At 41.4% G+C, this 19,550-nt stretch overlaps 2 protein-coding genes across 2 annotated transcripts in view; one reads left to right on the forward strand and one right to left on the reverse strand.

Moving 5' to 3' along the window:
* Positions 1-6,208, reverse strand: part of gbf1 (golgi brefeldin A resistant guanine nucleotide exchange factor 1) — a 42,963-nt gene extending 36,755 nt beyond the window's left edge. Inside the window, exons 1-3 of the mRNA XM_087802100.1 lie at positions 5,942-6,208; positions 3,642-3,741; positions 3,026-3,092 (exon numbers count right to left, since the gene is read on the reverse strand). Of these exons, the coding sequence (XP_087658226.1) occupies positions 3,026-3,092; positions 3,642-3,737 (163 nt within the window). The 5' untranslated portion in view covers positions 3,738-3,741; positions 5,942-6,208. The remainder of the gene's footprint in view (positions 1-3,025; positions 3,093-3,641; positions 3,742-5,941) is intronic.
* Positions 6,209-9,421: 3,213 nt separating this feature from the next.
* On the forward strand, positions 9,422-19,550 carry pitx3 (paired-like homeodomain 3). The gene is made up of 4 exons (XM_087802286.1): positions 9,422-9,585; positions 13,920-14,037; positions 16,623-16,828; positions 18,544-19,550. The coding sequence occupies exons 2-4, from the start codon at positions 13,929-13,931 to the stop codon at positions 19,108-19,110; spliced, it is 882 nt and encodes a 293-aa protein (XP_087658412.1). The 5' UTR covers positions 9,422-9,585; positions 13,920-13,928; the 3' UTR covers positions 19,111-19,550.

Consider the following 19,550-nt stretch of genomic DNA (forward strand, 5'->3'; position numbering starts at 1 on the left):
ACATAATGTTAAATAAACATTCTTTACAGCTACAATCTAGGGTGGGCACAGACTTTATTTTTTCAAAATTTGACTGTCATATCCTTGTTTCCAATACATGCATTATTCTTGCCGTTCTCAACAATCTGTGTCCACAGAATAATCTCTGGTGTGAGATTATCATCCTTCTCATGACTTTTGTTGGTTTAAATCATTGGCAGATTAACTTGCGGGAGGACTGCTCAGAAAACTGTTCCATTTCTCCTTTCATTCTATCCATCTGTATCGGTGGTGTAAGTCACTGAGCCTCATCTTCTCAAATCTTCTATCCTACTATTCCGTTGACACCCCCATCCCTGCCTCAGCAAGGTCAGCTTTTTGACAAGTCTGCAAAAGAAACCGTCTGTTCCTAAATCCCTTATTTTTATTCATACAAACACAGGTTTAGAGCTCCTCGCCGCCGCGGTGTGGCCTTTTGACTGACAGCTTTCTCCTCTCACTCCACAGACTAACTAAATTCACAAGCACACCTCTAATTGACTGGAATCGGCAGCACAGCAGCGGAGAAAGATATCAGGGGGGCAGTTGTGGATTTGTGAGGGAACATTGTGGAGGATGATTTCATTAACTTATGCTCACCTCTATAATAATTACCCGGGTCCTCCATGAGCTAATCGTGTACATCGGGGAACATGAAGGACAGAACTGTGATGACTGAAGCATTATTATCGTGGGACTTCAAATGTCACTAGAGAAACAACCAGGATATTTGATTGTTGACGTTTTTTCAATTGAAATGCTAGTTCTTCAAACAACCTTCATTTCATTTTGTCTGACTCACACTCTCACTAATGCAGGGGTTTCAAACTCAATCACACAAAGTGTTGTGCAGGCAAAATAAAATCTTTATTTATTAAACTGTAACAGAAAGTATGAGTCTCTATGAGATATTGTGTTTTTATTCATGGCTGAATCTATCTTAAATATTTGTGTTTTTTCTACTTCAAACACTTTCATAAAATTCCTTTTCTTCAACATCAGTTGTACCCTTATTGTAAGTCTCTGTACTGTTGTTGACGACAATACTCTGTTCCTTATCTATCCTTATCTATCTTCTCCTAATAGAAGTGATACCAACATGAAGAAGAATCTGCTTTGATTTGGAGTGAACCATCTCGCGGGCCACTCAAAATGACGAGGCACATGTGCTGTAATGGTTTGTTCACACCAAACACGACTCTGACAACTACTGGGAACGATAACAGCTTCCCAACTGCCTCCAGGTGCCGCTTAAAAAGTAGGTAAATCTGTCAAATGTTGAATTATAAAGACGGTATTGTAGCACTTTATCTGTTGTGGAAGTATGAAAAAAAGGCTTGGATTGTTCAGAGGAACCACGAGCTTGGCGAGTTTCTTTTTATTGCACTTTGTCTTCTTCCTGTTTGACTTTCCCTCTATGCGACTGTAAAATCTGGACTCTGAATGGTTGAATAACTATTATTTTCTCTCCAGTTGCACCAACAATCTAGTGCTGATCTACAGCTGTTCAAAGGTCTCATCATCAACATGCTCAGTGCGTGTTCGTATATAGTGGCCAAGGTGGAGCTGAAGCATCTCAACATATGGTCCAACACTGGCCCGTCAACTGGGCCAGTGTTTGTTCGAATGCCTTTCGAGGTTAACACTTACTCATGTAAATGGCAGACACTTTTCCCCTCCTTTTAGAAAACAGAGCAAACACTTCCTTTCCCAGAACAATCCATCTCTCAGTTTGACAAGAATCCCTGCTAAATTTACCCAACTCAAACTGCAGATGATATACTTCCAGCTGCATCGCTCCTCGCTCCAGCTCGGTGGCACATGTGCCCGTCAATCACGAGGGGCCGACAAACCCCGGCCAAGTCCACAACTGGGCGAGGGAAAGTAGAAAACTAATAGCAAGTTACTTGAGAAACTGAACTTCTTAAGTGGTGTTTTACGACATGTCTTTTTTGTTAAGAGAGAATAGTTTCCTTCAAGAGAATCAACCGACGCAGCTTTCAATGAGCAGACAGCTGCAGCACCGCACGGCCCACCCACAACAGTGGCTTCTGCACCGAGACACGATCCATTAGACAGTGATGCTGTGGTCAAAACAAAACAAATTGATCAACATGTCAGGTGCTGGATATTTGTTTATGACCGCTTCAGCCTCATCAGAGCCGGATAAAAGGGTCGAGGCGGAGGCACATGGGATTCGGGCTCAAGGATGCAACAAAGCTGTCAAACGTCGCTGACATGGACTCATTATTTCATGGAAATGTCTGGAAACGCTGGGACCCACGCTTTATTTAACTTGGACTCGGATATTGTCCAAAAAGCTTGTGCGGCGGTTCTCCAAGTACTTGTGGTGATTTGTGGCGGACTGGACAGAGCTATGCATAACAGTGTGGAGGATTTCTGGAGCAGCAGCACCTGTCCATCCTGCAGTGGCAGAGGGATTCCCCGGAGGCGCTGGCAGCAGTGGGGGATCAGCCCTCACAACTGGAGCAGCAGCTAGAGAAGCTGCCAGGAGTCTCATTGCAAAGGCATGACTACATGCAGGATCTTCCTCAGAGACGGTCTCCAGGGAGGACCCAGTGACAGCTTCACTTCAGGTTCACACAACGTGACTTACAAGAGAATGTGATGTGGCCAGAGAAAGACACGAAAAAGTCCAATAAAAACTTGTTTTGATGCCAAAATAAAACAGGCTTATGCTGGATGATACGTGTGAGACGGTTGGCGGCACAGATGCAAGTTGCAGCTGGGCAGCTATGATTGGAGCTCTTCACAAACCGTCTTCACAAAAGTGAAGTAATGAAGACCCTAACTACATAATCCAAGGTTCTACTAGTGTTTGTAGCATTATTGAGACTGATCAATATTAACTAACATCTTATTGTTTTAAGACTGTAACACTACAGCCATCTACACTTTTAGATGAGATAGGAATTGATCATTAATTTTTCTGTGGCCAGTCCTGTTGTCACCATAATAACTTAAATAACGGTGTCACCACACGTACCTTTGATGTTGTTGAGTAGATCCTTGAGTTGTCCAAAACTGCTCAACAGTGGGTCCTGTTCTTCATCCTGAATATGACATGAACATCAAAATTAATTATTCAAGAATAAGATGCTAATAAACAGTCCAACATTGAAGACTATTGAAGGCTTTCACATCCGCCTTAGTCAGAATAAAACCTTAGTACATTTCTGACTACATATAGGAATACAGATGATTGGGGAATCCATTTATTATTTAAATGTATTTATTATTTATTTTTATTTATCGTTTTTTTATTATTTATATGTGATTTTATGTTGCCACCACAAAAAAAAATACAGTGTGGTGTTTGCAACACTGGCAATAAAAGTTTTGATTCTGATTTGTCACATGAAAAAAAGACCCTAAATCCCTTTTTTGAGACCACTGTCATTCTTCATATCCACATTGAACAGCACTCAACAGATCACAACCACCATAGCAGACATTATAAAAGTAGATTCGAGTGCATATGCCTATAGGAAAACATTTCCCCCCAACTTAGATTTGTAGAAAAAATGATTTGCAACTGTTCAATCTTGGAAATGAGATCTACACTAATGGCATTGCAACAGAGAGGAAAACATTCTGCTCACCAGTGTCGTATGCGTGTTCCATCTCGAGTTCCTCTTGATCGCGCCAACTACGGTGCCGATTTCTCCCTGGACGATGTAAATACTCTTGTCCACCATCCTGCTGTCAACGACAAAGAGAGGAGACTCTACCTGAGCATGAGAAGACATTATGAGAGTTACCCAAGAATAAAATCACAAGTGGAAAAGCCAATTACGGATGAAAGTCGATGAGAGAATGTACCCCTGAAAAGAATGAAACATCAGAATTAAGTACTTTTGATTGTGCTTTAACCACTTTATTAAAGGATTTATATTCGGTCCATACTTTAAGAGATTAATTCGGTTTTTACGAGTGTTTGTTTAGTCACTCACATCAGCAGCAGTGATGAAAACTACTCTGTAAAGATATTCAAGTGATATTGGGCGAACCTCAAGAGAATATTAAACAGCAGGACGATACTTTTTCTATGAGCCCAGTAATGCATAAAACAAACAAAGATGAGCAAACTGAATCATATAGGTGTCGGGTCCATATTTGAGAAGCGATACATCTCAAAATTGTTAGATTAACCTTTTTCCCGTGTCAGGGAATGAATCTGAGATTATACAGTCTAGCGTGAAAGCATGTTGGCTGCACTCGCCTTCTCTCAAATTCACAGTAAGAAGCCTATTCACGACTCTGAGAGGATGAAGTAACGTTGCAAGGACACGTTGGAACACAATTAAAGTCTTATAGATGATTGAGCTGTCATATAAATAAGCACGAATCACAAAGGCTCAGGTATGAAGTCCTGAAGCAAAAAGGCTGTGGTCACGACAAATATGGTTTCCTCTACTAGCTGGGATATAGTTAGTGCTGAATAGTTTCAATCATACTTTATTTAATTGTACCTGCGAATATGCAACTATTCAGGTATTTCAGGTATGAATTCTGATTCACAGAAATTGAACACATTTTCATATGTAATAGTCCAGCCTTAAGCTACAAAAATAAGTGATAAGTTTGTCAGTCCTGGAAGTGGGATCCACCAAGGTTAAATTTGGTTGGACCATCATCAGAAACGTCATGCCCGCACACACTTCACTGGAACGTTTAACTAATATCAGTGGAAGACAGAGGGTTAAACTGTGGCTAAAAGTCAAAAACCCAGAGTCAATGACGGTTACAGTGTGAACTCTAGACCCTCAAACTGATCAAAGCTATCACAGACAACAGATTTTACATTTGTATTCCGATATATTTACACGGACCAAAGAAGGAGTTTTGATATAGATTAACTGGTAAAGATAAGGTTTGTCCAGGCAGGATGGGCCATTGATTTAACATAAAAACATTGTTGAAGTTAAACTGATATAATTGACATTGGACAAGATTTAAAGACGATGTGGATTATAAGGAAGCAGTGCAACAGAAAACTACAGTTATTTAATTCTGATCGACGCACAAAAATCATTAAATTTTAATCAATGCTTATTGTTAGCCATGGTTGACTATAGAATGGTTTAATCCACCAAACATGTGGGATTCTATTTGGAAACAAAATACACCTGGGACACACCGCCAAAGATATTAGGTGACACGATGTCCAGCAGCATCATGATGGATGGATGTATAATGTTTACTTATCAAGACAATTTGTTTTTTAACTTAAACCTATACATGCTTTTGAAGGCTGCCGCAGTGTATTTCTGGATACATTAAATACATTTTATATGGAGTTTGGATATTTGGTGTTTTGTTCAATAGTACCGAAGTAAAAACTTTTCAGAGATGCATGAGAGTTCAAATGTTTGGTTTGGGGGTTGAACTCAATAATGACATGAAATGTTTGTAGGACACCTGGGCTTAAACTTTAAGGGTTAAGGATCAGAAGGACATCACTCGAATACAAATGAAAATGACAAGAAGAGACACAAATGGTCCAGTCATGGTTCAGTCATCGAACACCAGATAGATAATAGATAGATAATAGATAAGTAAAACACGGGGCTGACAGGGACACAGAAGACGTCTCCTTGACTGACAGGTAGAACAGGTAGTCAGGTAGTCTGTGACAAAAGGCTTTTAAGTGTCGGTCCAAGTGATGTCATTATCAATTGTTAAGGTGTTATTAACAGGTAACTTAGGGAAAGTATGACAGACGTCAACTTGACTTGGGTCTAGCCTAGAAGCCGGTGTTGACAGCTACAAGCTAGCAGCTAACAGCAGAACCGAGCTCACCGGGTCCTGCGTTTAACATCGAGGGAAACAGACACGTGTGAACCTCGAGCTGCACAACACAGATAAAACACCACTTTATCTACAAGTATTTCAAACGTACCTGGCTGTCACGGCTCACTTTAGAAAAGGCGTCCTTGCCTAGCTCGTCGAGCTAGCAGCTAGCTGTCGAACAGAAGTTCGATATGCAGTAATAATCGAGCTATATTTAGTCAGTCATTCCCCTCTATGATAGCGTGATACCCCAGAACTGCTCCTTCACACACAGTCCCTAAAAAGATCCATTGTTAAATGAATTAAGGAGCTTCCCGTGGCTGTCAATCAACTCCTGGTAAACACACTGACGTGGAAAAACTGCGACCTCTCAACCGAACCCGGAAGACATCCTTTGATTGACACATCACAAAATGGGCGTTATCAGCATGATACAGTAACGTGTGTCCACGCGAATGCCAGGTCTAGACTCTTCATTTTAGAAGTCATGATAGAATATTTTCCTGCGCGGTTATAGCTACATAAACGGGCAGATAGGGATTTAACTCGTCTGTGCGTGGACGTGGAGAGGGCGGGACAAGAGCGGCATTGATGCAGTCATGTTTGGTTGAGTCCGGGAAGCTTGATGACGTAGGCATTATGACCAGCTTCTCCGCGACTTACTAATCAACATATAAAAAACTGTTCACATGTTGTTCATTAATGTATATAAATTATCTTACATTCGATATTTACATATCTTATATAAATGTATATATATATTTTTTTTAATCTATTTTAAAAAAATATTTTTTATCATCTGGTTCAGTTCTTGTTTGTTCTTTTTCCGGATGTTGTGTTGTTTATAAATAATAAATACATGCAAATACAGATTTCCTCTCATATAAACGCAATCAACAAATACAGTTTATCTTTCTACAGCCAGTCTAGATTCATTTAATCAACACATTTGTTTCAGGTTCATCTATATTCGTTACCTGCTCTGATAATATTTTAATAATATTATAATGTTAATTTAATTATAACATTTTGACCTGTGTCCTCACTTTCAATTGATATCGTCAGAGAACCAAACAAAATAATCCATCCCATGTCAAGTTTAAAGTCCATATTAATCTGTATAAAGAAACTCAATAAATACAGCCGACTTGATGTTTTGTGGTTTATTGGGGTCAAATATACAAGACACTTGTTACCTCCAGTGAGCTTCACCTTTGTGCGAGTGCACATGTGTGATGTGGGCGAGTGCTGGTGTGCGTGTTTAATCTCTGCTGCTCATGGTTAAAAGCATGTACAGTTGATTTTTTTTTTATCTGCAGCCGTGTTTGCTCACTGCAAACTGTTTGATCACCTGTGAGATTTGAAATCGCAACACTAAATCAGCAAATATATGCACATCATCATTCTCCAGCAGCTGACATGTGTGCACCACAGTGTGTGTAACCAAAAGGTTGCTGTGAACTCTCCGGTCAGATCGTAGAACACGTCTCTGGTTTACAGTCACTGACGCTGGACGAGCAGCATCTTCATCCAGCAGATGCATCGCGACTGTTGGAATCACTGGTCTTCATTAGGGGAAAGTACAGATCACTATATAATCCGAGAGTATTGGAATTCAGAGTGAGTTACTCAATGGCTGGGGAGGTCCAGAGTTTGTCATGGTTCCTTCAAGAAACATCTTAAGACGTTTTTATTTGTTCAGGCTTTTCCTTGATTTTCTGTAACTCCTGTTGTGTTATTAGTTATATCTTGACCTTTAAAGTATATACTTTATTGATTATTGTTTTGATTGTTTAAGTGCTTTGTGACCCTGGTCTAAATTACGGTACAAAAACAATGTTAAAATTATCTTATTTACAAAGCCGCATATCATATTTCATTATCCACGATCTGATTCGTTACCTCATCTGTATCCATCCTTCATACAGCCAATCTGCAAACCGGGACATGGCAACTTTTGCGACGTGTAGCGAGTGCTCATGGGAAATGTGGTCTCCAGTCGGGCTAAACACTACAACTTTAGTCCAATGGCGTCGCTCGACTTCAAACCGCACAGAGCTGCTTTAATATTCAACAGCACTGATTATTCACATACATTTTTGGCTTTCAAATCATTTCTTTGTATCATAGTTCTTCATGGTTAATACAAAAATAAAGTGTCTATACATTATTTTTTTTTACTATTTACAATTCAAATGCAAATATTCATGCAACTTACTCTAGTTTGTGTTGCTATTAAACTTCCAGCCACTAGATGGCCACAGTCATTATGTCCTCCGCAGCTGAAGGAACGATGAAATCCCGTGAGATCCCGGTGACGACTGAGGACGAGAGGATACTGTCGATTCTTGAAGCTGGTCATGTTTTATTTTCAAAACCAATGAAACCAGTTACGACTTCATCAAGAGTTACGTTGTCTGTAGATTATGCGATACCAGAGTACTAAGAGTACTACAGAGGCAAATATATTGTTGTTCCTACAGTATCACCAAACATCATATCGTTGCCACTGTATCGTGATACTTATCATAAAATCAGATTATTGCTAATACACACACCTCCCCTACATTGTTATACCCTAACTCTGTGTCAAGGTGAACCCAGAGACTACACAAAGGATAGCAAAAACACATTTGTTTTTTTGGGCCTTCGGGTCACCTTGACCCTGAGATAACACAAGGGTTAAGTGTACTCTTATCTCACGCTTCAACACACTGGTTGCTTCAGAGTGTGGACAAGAAGCAAGAGAACGTTCGGCAGCTGTGTGGACTCCTGACGACCTCAAGAGAAAAGGAGTTTATCACCACAGTATGTCCAAGCAGCTCCAGGTGTAACTACAGCAAATACACCTGCGGGTCACTCTAGGTGACTCCTGCGTCGCTGTCTTTGTTGATAAAGTCGCCTCAAAGTTGTTCTTACAGGAGCCGAGGCGAGTGACAGACGACTAACACGGCAGTGATATCAGCTCAATACACTCCAGAGCGACCGTCAGAGACCCGGCTCATTTATCGTCGTCCTTCTATAACCGAGTCTGCCTCTTGTTTGTCTCTGACGTCCACATACGTGGTCATGGCCATTGTTGCCTTTCAGCAACAGGTACTCTCGTCCTGTCAGTCACACGGACGCACCATTGTGTTGGACCCCCACAACATTTTCACTCTCTCTGGAGAAAACGCAGATGCAGGAATGTCGACGAAAGCTCCACTATGAAGCAATCAAAAGTTAAAAAAACCACTAGACATAACATAGCTTAACAAGACCAGATGATAAGACGCACATTGGAAATGAGAAGAAAAAAAACAATATTGATTTCGAAAGAATCTGATGAGACAAAACACAGGAGAACAGGATGCGATTCTGAATCAAAGCAGAAATCTAAATTATTAAATGTTTTATTCATGATACACACACAGTCAGACACACACACACACAGGGGTTGTCCTTCAACACCGGACCTGTCACACACAATATTTAGCATGAAGTCAGCACTGCCCCCCCCACCCCTCATCCCACCCTCCCTCCTCTCACTCCTCCCCCGGTATACCGTGCGTGGGGATCAGCCTCACTCCTGCACAGCCTCCATGTCTGACTCAGAGAACACTAGAGCCTGGACACCGAGCGACTTGTGAGACTTTCTGACTGCGGAACTTTTTTCGTCCATGTCACCGGGAGAGCAGCGACCAGGACACCCGGACAGAGCCGCCGCCCGACGCACGTCTGTCGCGGACTCACCGAGCCAGAACGGGATCTGAGGTGAGTCTCCATCCAGCCTTGTGGCTCATGTACTTCTGTGAGACCGTTTTTTTTTTAACTCATGAGTCCAGGGACGACCCTGTTTAATGTCTATTGAAATAAGAACTGGTGTCTCAACCAGGAGACCCCAAAACAAGGAACTAAATCTAATATTTATAAAGTAAAGTCAAGATAAACTTGACAGAAAATAAAATGTGTTTGTTAAATGTTTAGAAAAAAAACCTTTAACACGTCGGAATAATTTAAACATTCGGGTTACATCCGGGAACAATTGAAAATTACATTTACGTTTAATGTCTTACCCTTAAAATGTCGAAATGAAAAAAATATTATAAATCATTATTTGTATTAACATATCTGTGTCAAAGAAGTAGTTGACGTTAAAACAATGAATGATCACAGTCAACAAGTCCGATAACGAATTAAAGATGTGCGGTTCCGAACATAAACTGGACCTTGTAAAAGTGAACGTGTTTTAGACACATTATAACTGTCGCTCTCCATCTTCCCACAAACACACAAAAAAAATCAGATTATTTCAGTTTCATGCGAGGCCTCAGAGAGAATCACGCCGCGGAACCGCTGGTCCACTATAGGCCTCTCTCCCCACTGACTCCCTTCTCTCCCCCTCCTCGCGCTATGTCATTGTTTGGCCCCGGGAGCCGGCAGAATGTTTGGGAGGTCAAAAATATTTGGAGATGTGGAGAAAATTGATAGGCGGCAGGTGGCTGAGGACAAACATACACACACACACACACCCACACAAACATGTGCGCACATACATAGACGTGCACAATAATACTAGCTTTAAAAATAATAACTTTTAAGTTAAAAGATTTACTCTAAAATCGCACATCAGCACTAAATCATTTTATGTGATTTTTGAAAAAATGATTTTCCTGACCGTATTCTTATTCTGAAAAATACTTTTTACCAAAAGGTTCTTTTTCTGGTTGAGCGAATAAAGAAATTAAATTGTATTTAAAATAAATGTTGTGAACAATCCGCCGATTTTAATAACAACGCTCGAAATATCGTACGGAATCTGACGATTTTAATACAAACGAAAATTTATTTTTCTATTTTAATTTTTTAATTTACGAGTTAAAGACTTGACTCCGCCTTAAAATCAATATATTTTCGAGGTGATTTTCATTTATTCATGATAAAAAATAATTAGAATAAGAACTAAAGGCCGCAAATAAATGGACGTCAAAACAAAAAAAGCGCTATTGAACAAACAAACCGAATTAATCAAAAACAATACATTTATCTCAATTATATATTTTCTTTAGTTTCGCTTAGGTAAGAATAATTTTAAGTTTAATATTATTTATATTATTTATTTTTTAATATTAAATCACAGATTTAACATTTGCGTTTTCGCTTAATCGATTTTACGAAACAGTAACTGTTGAATTATCGAATTTAAAATGTAACCGGCAATTTCATTATTTTTTTAGTCATTAATAATTTAATTTAATATTATTTTTTTGAATATCAAAAGCTCTAAAAGACAGGCGACGGACTTCTCGGACTAAAGACGTGTTCGTGTCCGTGGGTCCATCACGCGCTCAATCATATGCAAATGTGTGTTCCGAGTTCAGAAATTAACATCTCCAAACACTGGAGTGGAATTCCATCTGCCGCCGGAGCCCTAATAAGTCCTGCGACAGCAAAGTGACACACATCTTAATCAAGTCTTAATCCCCAGAATTAATTCTCGCCGCGTTTATGAATAATTCCTTCTGGATGCTCCGTCCGTGGAAATTTGGGCGCCAGATGGACCCACGCACACCCTGCTCGAGGGGATTTTTAGGGGATTCCATTTTGATTTTTATTCATTTTATCACCACGGAATTTCTTTATATTTTAATGAAACAGTGTGCGTGTGTGTATTTCTGTGTGTGTGTGTGTGAGAGACACAGCGATTATGCAAAGTTTATGCAACCTGACACACACACACATAAAGAAGTTTTAGGTTTAGGTCACTCCAGGTACAAATTTTAGCGAGTGAATAAAAAAACGTTCAAATACAGCAGGGCCTCCAAGAGGGCCCGGATGAAGAGCCTGAAGGAGTTTTGAGTCTTTGCTAAATGTAAGAGAATCTGTGGTGGAAAGTAAATAAACAGTCGTTAAAAGAGTCGCTTCCATGATAAGTTCTGCATGGATCGAGCAGAACCAGAACCAACAGATGAGAAACTTGCCGTGGGGGGGGGATGAGTCCATCTGACAGATAAGATGGCTTCATGCTGTGACCCCGGAACCTGAGCCTCGGTCTCATCGTTGAAGGTCGTGAAGTTCAATTTCACACATGGACAGTAAAACTTTTGATTGATTGATTTAACACTGTCAATCATCATGGGAACCACATTTGATCACGAGGTCTTACAAGTGGACCTCAGAACCAAACTTGCATCACTCTATCGCAGTGTTGGGCAATTGAATTTCCTCAGGGGCCACACTATACAGGGGCTCTCAAGCAAAAATAAAGAAAAAATAAAGCTAAATATTCTATAATTATTATATTATTGCATTTTATAAACACAAATGTGTTTTAATATTCACTTTAATCTTTTTCAGGGTCAATAAATGCTGACAAAAATACAACAAAAAGTCATATTTAGCGACTAGTTATGAGTAATTGAAATAAATATACATTTAAAAGTTTGATTTCTACACGATTGCACTTTGACCTCCCGAGAGCCACTTGGACCCGGTCTATACGTGTGATGTCACCAACAACTCAACGTCCAGCCTCGTATCAAACATCAGTTCTGAGTCATAAGCCTGACATCAGTTGACACTCGAGCGGTTCTTCGGGAGCTCGACGAAGCTAAGCCTGTTAACAACACGCGTGACCAGCTTCAGAACGCTCAAGTGTTTCTAAGACCCTTTTTTGGGGTCAGCTCCTCTCCTCATGTGACTCCTGGTTCTGGACCTTAAGTCCACGTCTCGGGTCAGCACCAGTGATGATTAATAACCGATCATCAGAGATGGTGTCGTTGCTGAGGCTTCTACGAGTTTTGTGTTTTAAAGAAAACTGATCTATTCAAAGGATTTGAGCGACGATGGTGACAACATGTCTGGTTGAAGAGTTCAGCTGCTGGACAGTGTGTGCTCGTGTGTGTATGGAGCTGAAGTTGTTGTTTGAAGCGATGCCATGTTATATGCCCCCCCTGTACCCCCCCACCCCTGTTACGGCTTTAGATAACTTGCTCACATTGTCGCTCGCACAAAAGGCTGCTGCCCTGTGCATGAACACATGAACACACACCCCTGCAGGCCGCTGAGGCTGCAGCTTTCACTTCCTGCTGGAGTGAGAGTGTGTGTAGCTGAAAACAACACTAGCGTACAACACACACTCGTGACTGATGAACGCATGAATACACAAGAGAGAAACGAAAAACGAACGCACATCTGTCACAACAAAATAGCGATAAAAATAGTTGTTGTTATAGTTGTGTAAAAATATATACTTTCAATTAAAAAAAAGTTATTGTTATTTAATTGTTAATTGGCAATTCAGACTGTTGACAACGAGCGGTTGCTATGGCGACAAAAACGCCAGGGATCGTTCATCTATTTAAAATATATAGTTTTTTTTTGTCTACTAATTACAATATGTTGTCCCATTTGTAAACAGAGTGAGACAATAAAAACACATTTCGTATATTTTTATTATAATACAATAATAATAATAATAATAATAATAATAACGTAACATGTGTTTAAAAATAATAAATAATGAAACGATGTTTGTGTCAAATTAACTGGAGAAATCAAACCGTTCATGTTAAAGATCAAGTGATAGAAGATAAAACGAGACTCGATAAACAAGTGTTTAACACGAACTAATAAAAAACCTGCGCAGAAGTGGTGACCGTGAGCTCCAGTGGAAACATCATAAATCACGTCATCATTTAAAGGCCGTCGAGAATCTGAACCTTCTCAGAACCACTTCTGAAGGTGCTAACTGCTCACACATAAATAAACCTGCGCGCGCGCGTGTGTGTGCGTGCGTGTGTGTGTGTGTGTGTGTGTGTGTGTCCATGAATAGCGCAGAATGAAGGCCGCTCTCGTTATCTGTGTGGTCGGTACCATCAGGACCAAGTTCAATATCGAGCAAGAAAATACAGACTTTCATAAAAAAATTATTACATTTTATTAAACTTTATTTTTTAAGAACTAATTTTACTTACATTAACAAAAAACAAACACGCACTAAAATGTATTCCGTAAAATACGTGAGTTTTTTGGTCAATTCCTGTGAGTGTGTGTATGCGCGTGTGTGTGTCCTCACGCCGACATTGACGTTTTGGTTCCGTCCGCAGAACCGGGTCATGGACTTCAACCTCCTGACGGACACTGAGGCCCGCAGCCCCCCGCTGTCGCTCTCTGACTCCGGGACACCGCAGCACGACCCGGGGTGTAAAGGCCAGGACACCAGCGGTAAGACCCACTCACGCACGCACAAGAGCGAGCACGCTCGCACACGACGAGGCCTTACGTGATGACGTAATCCCCAAATGAATCGATATTTTAGTCACTGACGGAGACGGTCACGTGATGATCACATCAGCGAAGTCGATGAATATATATGTATATATATTTTAATTACTGTAATGAGATGACACTGAGGAAGAGTCGATAACGATACTTTAAAGTTTATCTCACTTTTGGCTGCATGTTGCACTTTGTTACACTTAAACAAAACATTACTTTTTAATTCATCAACTTTTATTGCGATGAAGTTTTTGTCATCGGAATATTGTCCAAAACCATTTAAAGAAAATACAACGTTGTAACCCCTCGTATATATATATATATATAATTACACTAACAATCATAGTGTAATTATATATATTATAGGTAACAATAAAACAAATAACAATATGTATTATTACTTTTAAACATTCCTATATAAATCTATATCTATATTCTAGATGTCCCGTGTTTTATCGAGTCTTACATAATTTATCTGTTAGATAATTTGTTTTTAATAGTAATGTTTAAAAAGTAATAATACATATTGTTATTTGTTTTATTATTACCTATCATATATATATAATTACACTATTATTGTTAGTGTAATTATATATATATATATATATATATATATATATATATATATATATATATATATATATATCTCATCACACACTAGTTTACTAATAAATAAACTAGTGACGACTGGCTGCATTTATCGTGATCTTCAGCGCAACATTACTGAGTCCATCAACAAAAACCTGTTTTTAACCAGCGATGAAGGAGGTCACAGAAGGTCATCATCATATCATAGGAGAAACTTAAAAACACGGACCGGTTCTGAACGGTCCTCTCTTGCCGTGGCTTTGACTGAAAAAGTGTGAAAATGACTTGTGTGACGTCACCGTCGGCAACAGACGGTTGTCGAGACATAAGTCCCAGCTGCTGAGAAGAAATCAATATTCCGTAACGACAGAGGTCCCTGACGTCATCCCCGTCATGTCAACTCACTAATCATCTCTGTGACGACCGACTGTTTATGTGTGTGTAACACGATCCAGTGGCGTGTGTGTGTGTCGCAGTGGAAACACATCAAATGAGTGAAATTGAAATGATGAAAGTGTGTTTATTTAAAATGAAGAAAATAAGTACATTTTATTACATTTTACGAAATGTTTCACTGATCCTGCAGTGACGTCTCATAGTTTAAACACTTAAAAATGTTTGATTATTAAGTGTTTAGTCTGAGAAACAACGACGAGGCGTCATGAATAAGACACTCGACGAGATACATTCTGAGGCTCGGTTCTGGACGAGACGCTGACGCACCAGCGCGAGCCTGCAGCTCATCATCATCTGCATGTTCCGACCCGGTTCTTCTCTCATTCATATTCCGCCTGAGAACCGCTTCGTCCCAAAAACTCGCCCTCGCTGCCGGCGCTCCTGCCGACAAACATCTGACTTCAGAAGGTCTGCCTCTCCTCTCCGGCCCGGAAAAGTGATTAAGCTAAAAGGCTGATTGGGTGACCCGGGAGGCCCGGTCCTGTAGGCACTTTATCAGTCAGATTGCCTTCATTGTTGGTCGCCCTTTTCCTCTGTATTGTGTTGTAGACTTTGGCCTTAAGTGACAGCTTACCAGTGTCAGTTTACTGCCAGATAACAGCCTCAGCCTCCCTTATTGGTTTTGCCGGTGGCCTGCGGAGCCTCTTTCTAAAGCCCGCTGATCATTTCCAAGTGCTCCAGGAGAGCTAAGCCCTCACCAAACAGAGCCCGACCTGCCCGTCACAAAGGCCTGATCCGCAGGATTAGCTTGTGCGCTCATTTCACGTCTTTCTGTGAGGTCTTCAGACTCTGGAGTCAGAGCAGCTGGGACTCACAACATCCATGTGTGGTCTTCTTCTCTGGGCTTCCGAGAGCGCCGCCATCTTTCCCCGCTCGCCGGAGACGTTTGATCCTCACGAAAAAAGACGCCCGGAAACCTGCCGAGTCATCGCCAAGTTGACGAGGAACTAAGATGGCGTCTGCGGCGAGGACGTTCATGGTCATGTGACTCGTCCTGTCCATTTGTTTTGAAACCAAAATATGTCCAAACATCAGCTTTAAAAGCTACTGGAGTTGACCCTATCTTCTTGTCCTCAGTCATCGCTAAAATCTCGCAGAATTTCATTGTTCATTTAGCACCGGTGGACGTAATGACTGCTGCCATCTAGCGGACAGACGTTCAATTGCAACACAAAAATATGAACCAAAACTTGTAAATATTCGTATGTTAATCTTAAATGTAAAATGTCAATACAGTATTGTAACATTTAAATAAATATATTTTAGTGCGTCACTATTTTTTACACCCCTACAGTTAAGGTAGAATATATTTAGCAAGTCTGAGTAAAGTATCTTAAAATAACAGTAGAAATGAAGGACCTTTAGCTGAACCTCACTACTGGGCTAATGGCTACATTTGAGATCTTGTTGCCTTGCGATGAACCATGTGAACCTCAAACCAGTTGATGGTCCAGACTCTCAACTGACGTGACCTTCTCCCCCTGCAGACACGGAGAAGTCCCACCAGAACCAGCTGGATGAGTCCGGCGGAGACGACGGCTCCCTGAAGAAGAAGCAGCGGCGCCAGAGAACCCACTTCACCAGCCAGCAGCTGCAGGAGCTGGAGGCCACTTTCCAGAGGAACCGCTACCCGGACATGAGCACCAGAGAGGAGATCGCCGTGTGGACCAACCTGACCGAGGCCCGCGTCCGGGTAAGGACCAGAATCACTGACTGCGCTGGATGTGAATGTGTGTGTATGTGTGTGTAATTGTGTGTGTGAGATTAGACTTTATTGATCCCACAGCGGGGAAATTCAATTGTGCAGTAGAAAAAACCTATGAGTGTAATTGTGTCTATTTTTGTGTGTGTGTTTAATTGTGTGTAAAAAAGCTTAGTTGTGTTTATGGTTGGAGATGTGTGTAATCGGTTGTATGTGTTTTTAGATTTACGTAACTGTGTGTAAATTTATAATTGTGTATATGTGTGTGCTAAATGTGTGTATGTGAGTACATGTACGTAATTGTGTTTAAGCTTGTGTAGATGTGTGTAATTGTTTTATGTGCGTGTAACTGAGTTCATGTGTGTGTAGATGTGGGTGTTTGTGTGCATGTGTGTGTAGATGTTCGTAATTATGTGCATGTGTGTGTAGACGTGCGTAACTCTGTGTGTACATGTACATCTTGTACATGTATCTATATGTGCTTAATTGTATGTATGTTTGTCTAGATGTGTGTGATTGTGTTTATAGATGTGCATTATCTTGTACATGTGTTTACATGTGCGCAATTGTGTGTAGACTTGCATCTTCTACATGTGTGTGGATGTGCGTAATTGTAAGTATGTTTGTGTAGATGTGCGTAACTGTGTCTGTTTGTCTAGATATGTGTAATTGTGTCTATGTTTGTCTAGATGTGTGTAATGGTGTCTATGTTTTTCTAGATGTGTGTAATTGTGTCTATGTGAGTGTAGATGTGCATAATTGTGCGTGTAGACGTGAATGATTTTATACATGTGTGTGTAGACGTGAATAATTTTATACATGTGTGTGTAGATGTGAATGATTTTATACGCGTGTGTGTAGACGTGAATGATTTTATACATGTGTGTAGACGTGAATGATTTTATACATGTGTGTGTAGACGTGAATGATTTTATACATGTGTGTAGACGTGAATGATTTTATACATGTGTGTGTAGATGTGAATGATTTTATACACGTGTGTGTAGACGTGAATGATTTTATACATGTGTGTGTAGATGTGAATGATTTTATACATGTGTGTAGACGTGAATGATTTTATACATGTGTGTGTAGATGTGCGTAACTGTGTCTATGTTTGTCTAGATGTGTGTAATTTTGTCTTTGTTTGTCTAAATGTGTGTAATGGTTTCTATGTTTGTGTGGATTTGCGTAATGTTGTCTACGTTTGTCTAGATGTGTGTAATTGTGTCTATGTTTGTCTAGATGTGTGTAATGGTGTCTATGTCTGTCTAGATGTGTGTAATGGTGTCTATGTGTGTGTAGATGTGCGTGTGGATTTGCGTAATTATGTGTGTAGACGTGCATGATTTTGTACACGTGTGTGTAGATGTGCATAATTGTGTCTATGTGTGTGTAGATGTGTGTAACGGTGTCTATGTGTGTGTAGTTGTGCGTGTGGATTGTGTGTCTGGTCTAAGGAGCAGGTCTGGTGCTGGTGTCTGAGCCGAGCTGTGATGGATCAGATTCATGTTGGCAGGTTCAAAGGTCACATAGTCGAAACTCCTGGTTGTTGTTTTGAAAGAACAACAAACCCAGAGTGTGGACGCAGTCGTCATCTCAGACCTTCTCAGTGGAACTAGTGTTTAAAAACAGTACCGTGTGTCAAAGATGACCCGGGATATCTGGAGGGACCCCTGTAGTCACTATTCACTCTCTCCCTCCAGGTCTGGTTCAAGAACCGTCGGGCCAAGTGGAGGAAGCGCGAGAGGAACCAGCAGGCGGAGCTGTGCAAGAACGGCTTCGGCGCCCAGTTCAACGGACTCATGCAGCCGTACGACGACGTCTACTCCGGGTACTCCTACAACAACTGGGCCACCAAGAGTCTGGCCAGCAGTCCGCTCTCCGCCAAGAGCTTCCCCTTCTTCAACTCCATGAACGTCAGCCCGCTGTCGTCCCAGCCCATGTTCTCGCCCCCGAACTCCATCCCTTCCATGAACATGGCCTCCGGCATGGTGCCCTCGGCGGTGGCCGGGGTCCCCGCCTCCGGCCTCAACAACCTGGGGAATCTCAACAACCTCAACAGCCCGTCAGCGCTGAACTCGGTGGCGGTGTCGGCGGCCGCCTGCCCGTACGCCGCCTCGGCCGGGCCCTACATGTACAGAGACACCTGCAACTCCAGCCTGGCGAGCCTGCGGCTGAAGGCCAAGCAGCACACCAACTTCGCCTACCCGGGTCAGAGCCCCGTGTCCAACCTGAGCCCGTGCCAGTACGCCGTGGACCGGCCCGTATGAAGGACCACCGCTTCTTCTCTTCGACCCCGTCTTGGACTTACAGCCACACAGACGGACCCCCCAAAATGACTCGTGGGCAGTTTTGTTGCCACTGAACTGAGCGACCCGAGACCTGCATGTTTAGAGTAACCATAGCAACTGAGGATCACCCTGGAGAACTGTGGCGAGGATGTACATATGGACCTTTTCTGTTCTGTATGTGACAAACACGGAGGACTTCAGAAGAGGTCATGTTCTCCTCACCTGCTGGCTGTGACCTCCGCCGGAGGGGCTCGGAGGTGAGTTTCCGGGGGAGCAGCAGGGCCTGGAGCCGGAGAGTGGAGACGATCTTTGACCAGAACTCTGAAAAGCCATGACTTGTGTCGTTTGTGTCGGGAGTCCGCCGTGTTACCTTCATGTACGAGTGCAGTTGTTAAACAAACCAGCTTTTCCGCTGTCGC

Source organism: Callionymus lyra, chromosome 11, assembly GCF_982586985.1.
Source record: "Callionymus lyra chromosome 11, fCalLyr1.hap1.1, whole genome shotgun sequence".
Classification (NCBI taxonomy): Eukaryota; Metazoa; Chordata; class Actinopteri; order Syngnathiformes; family Callionymidae; genus Callionymus; species Callionymus lyra.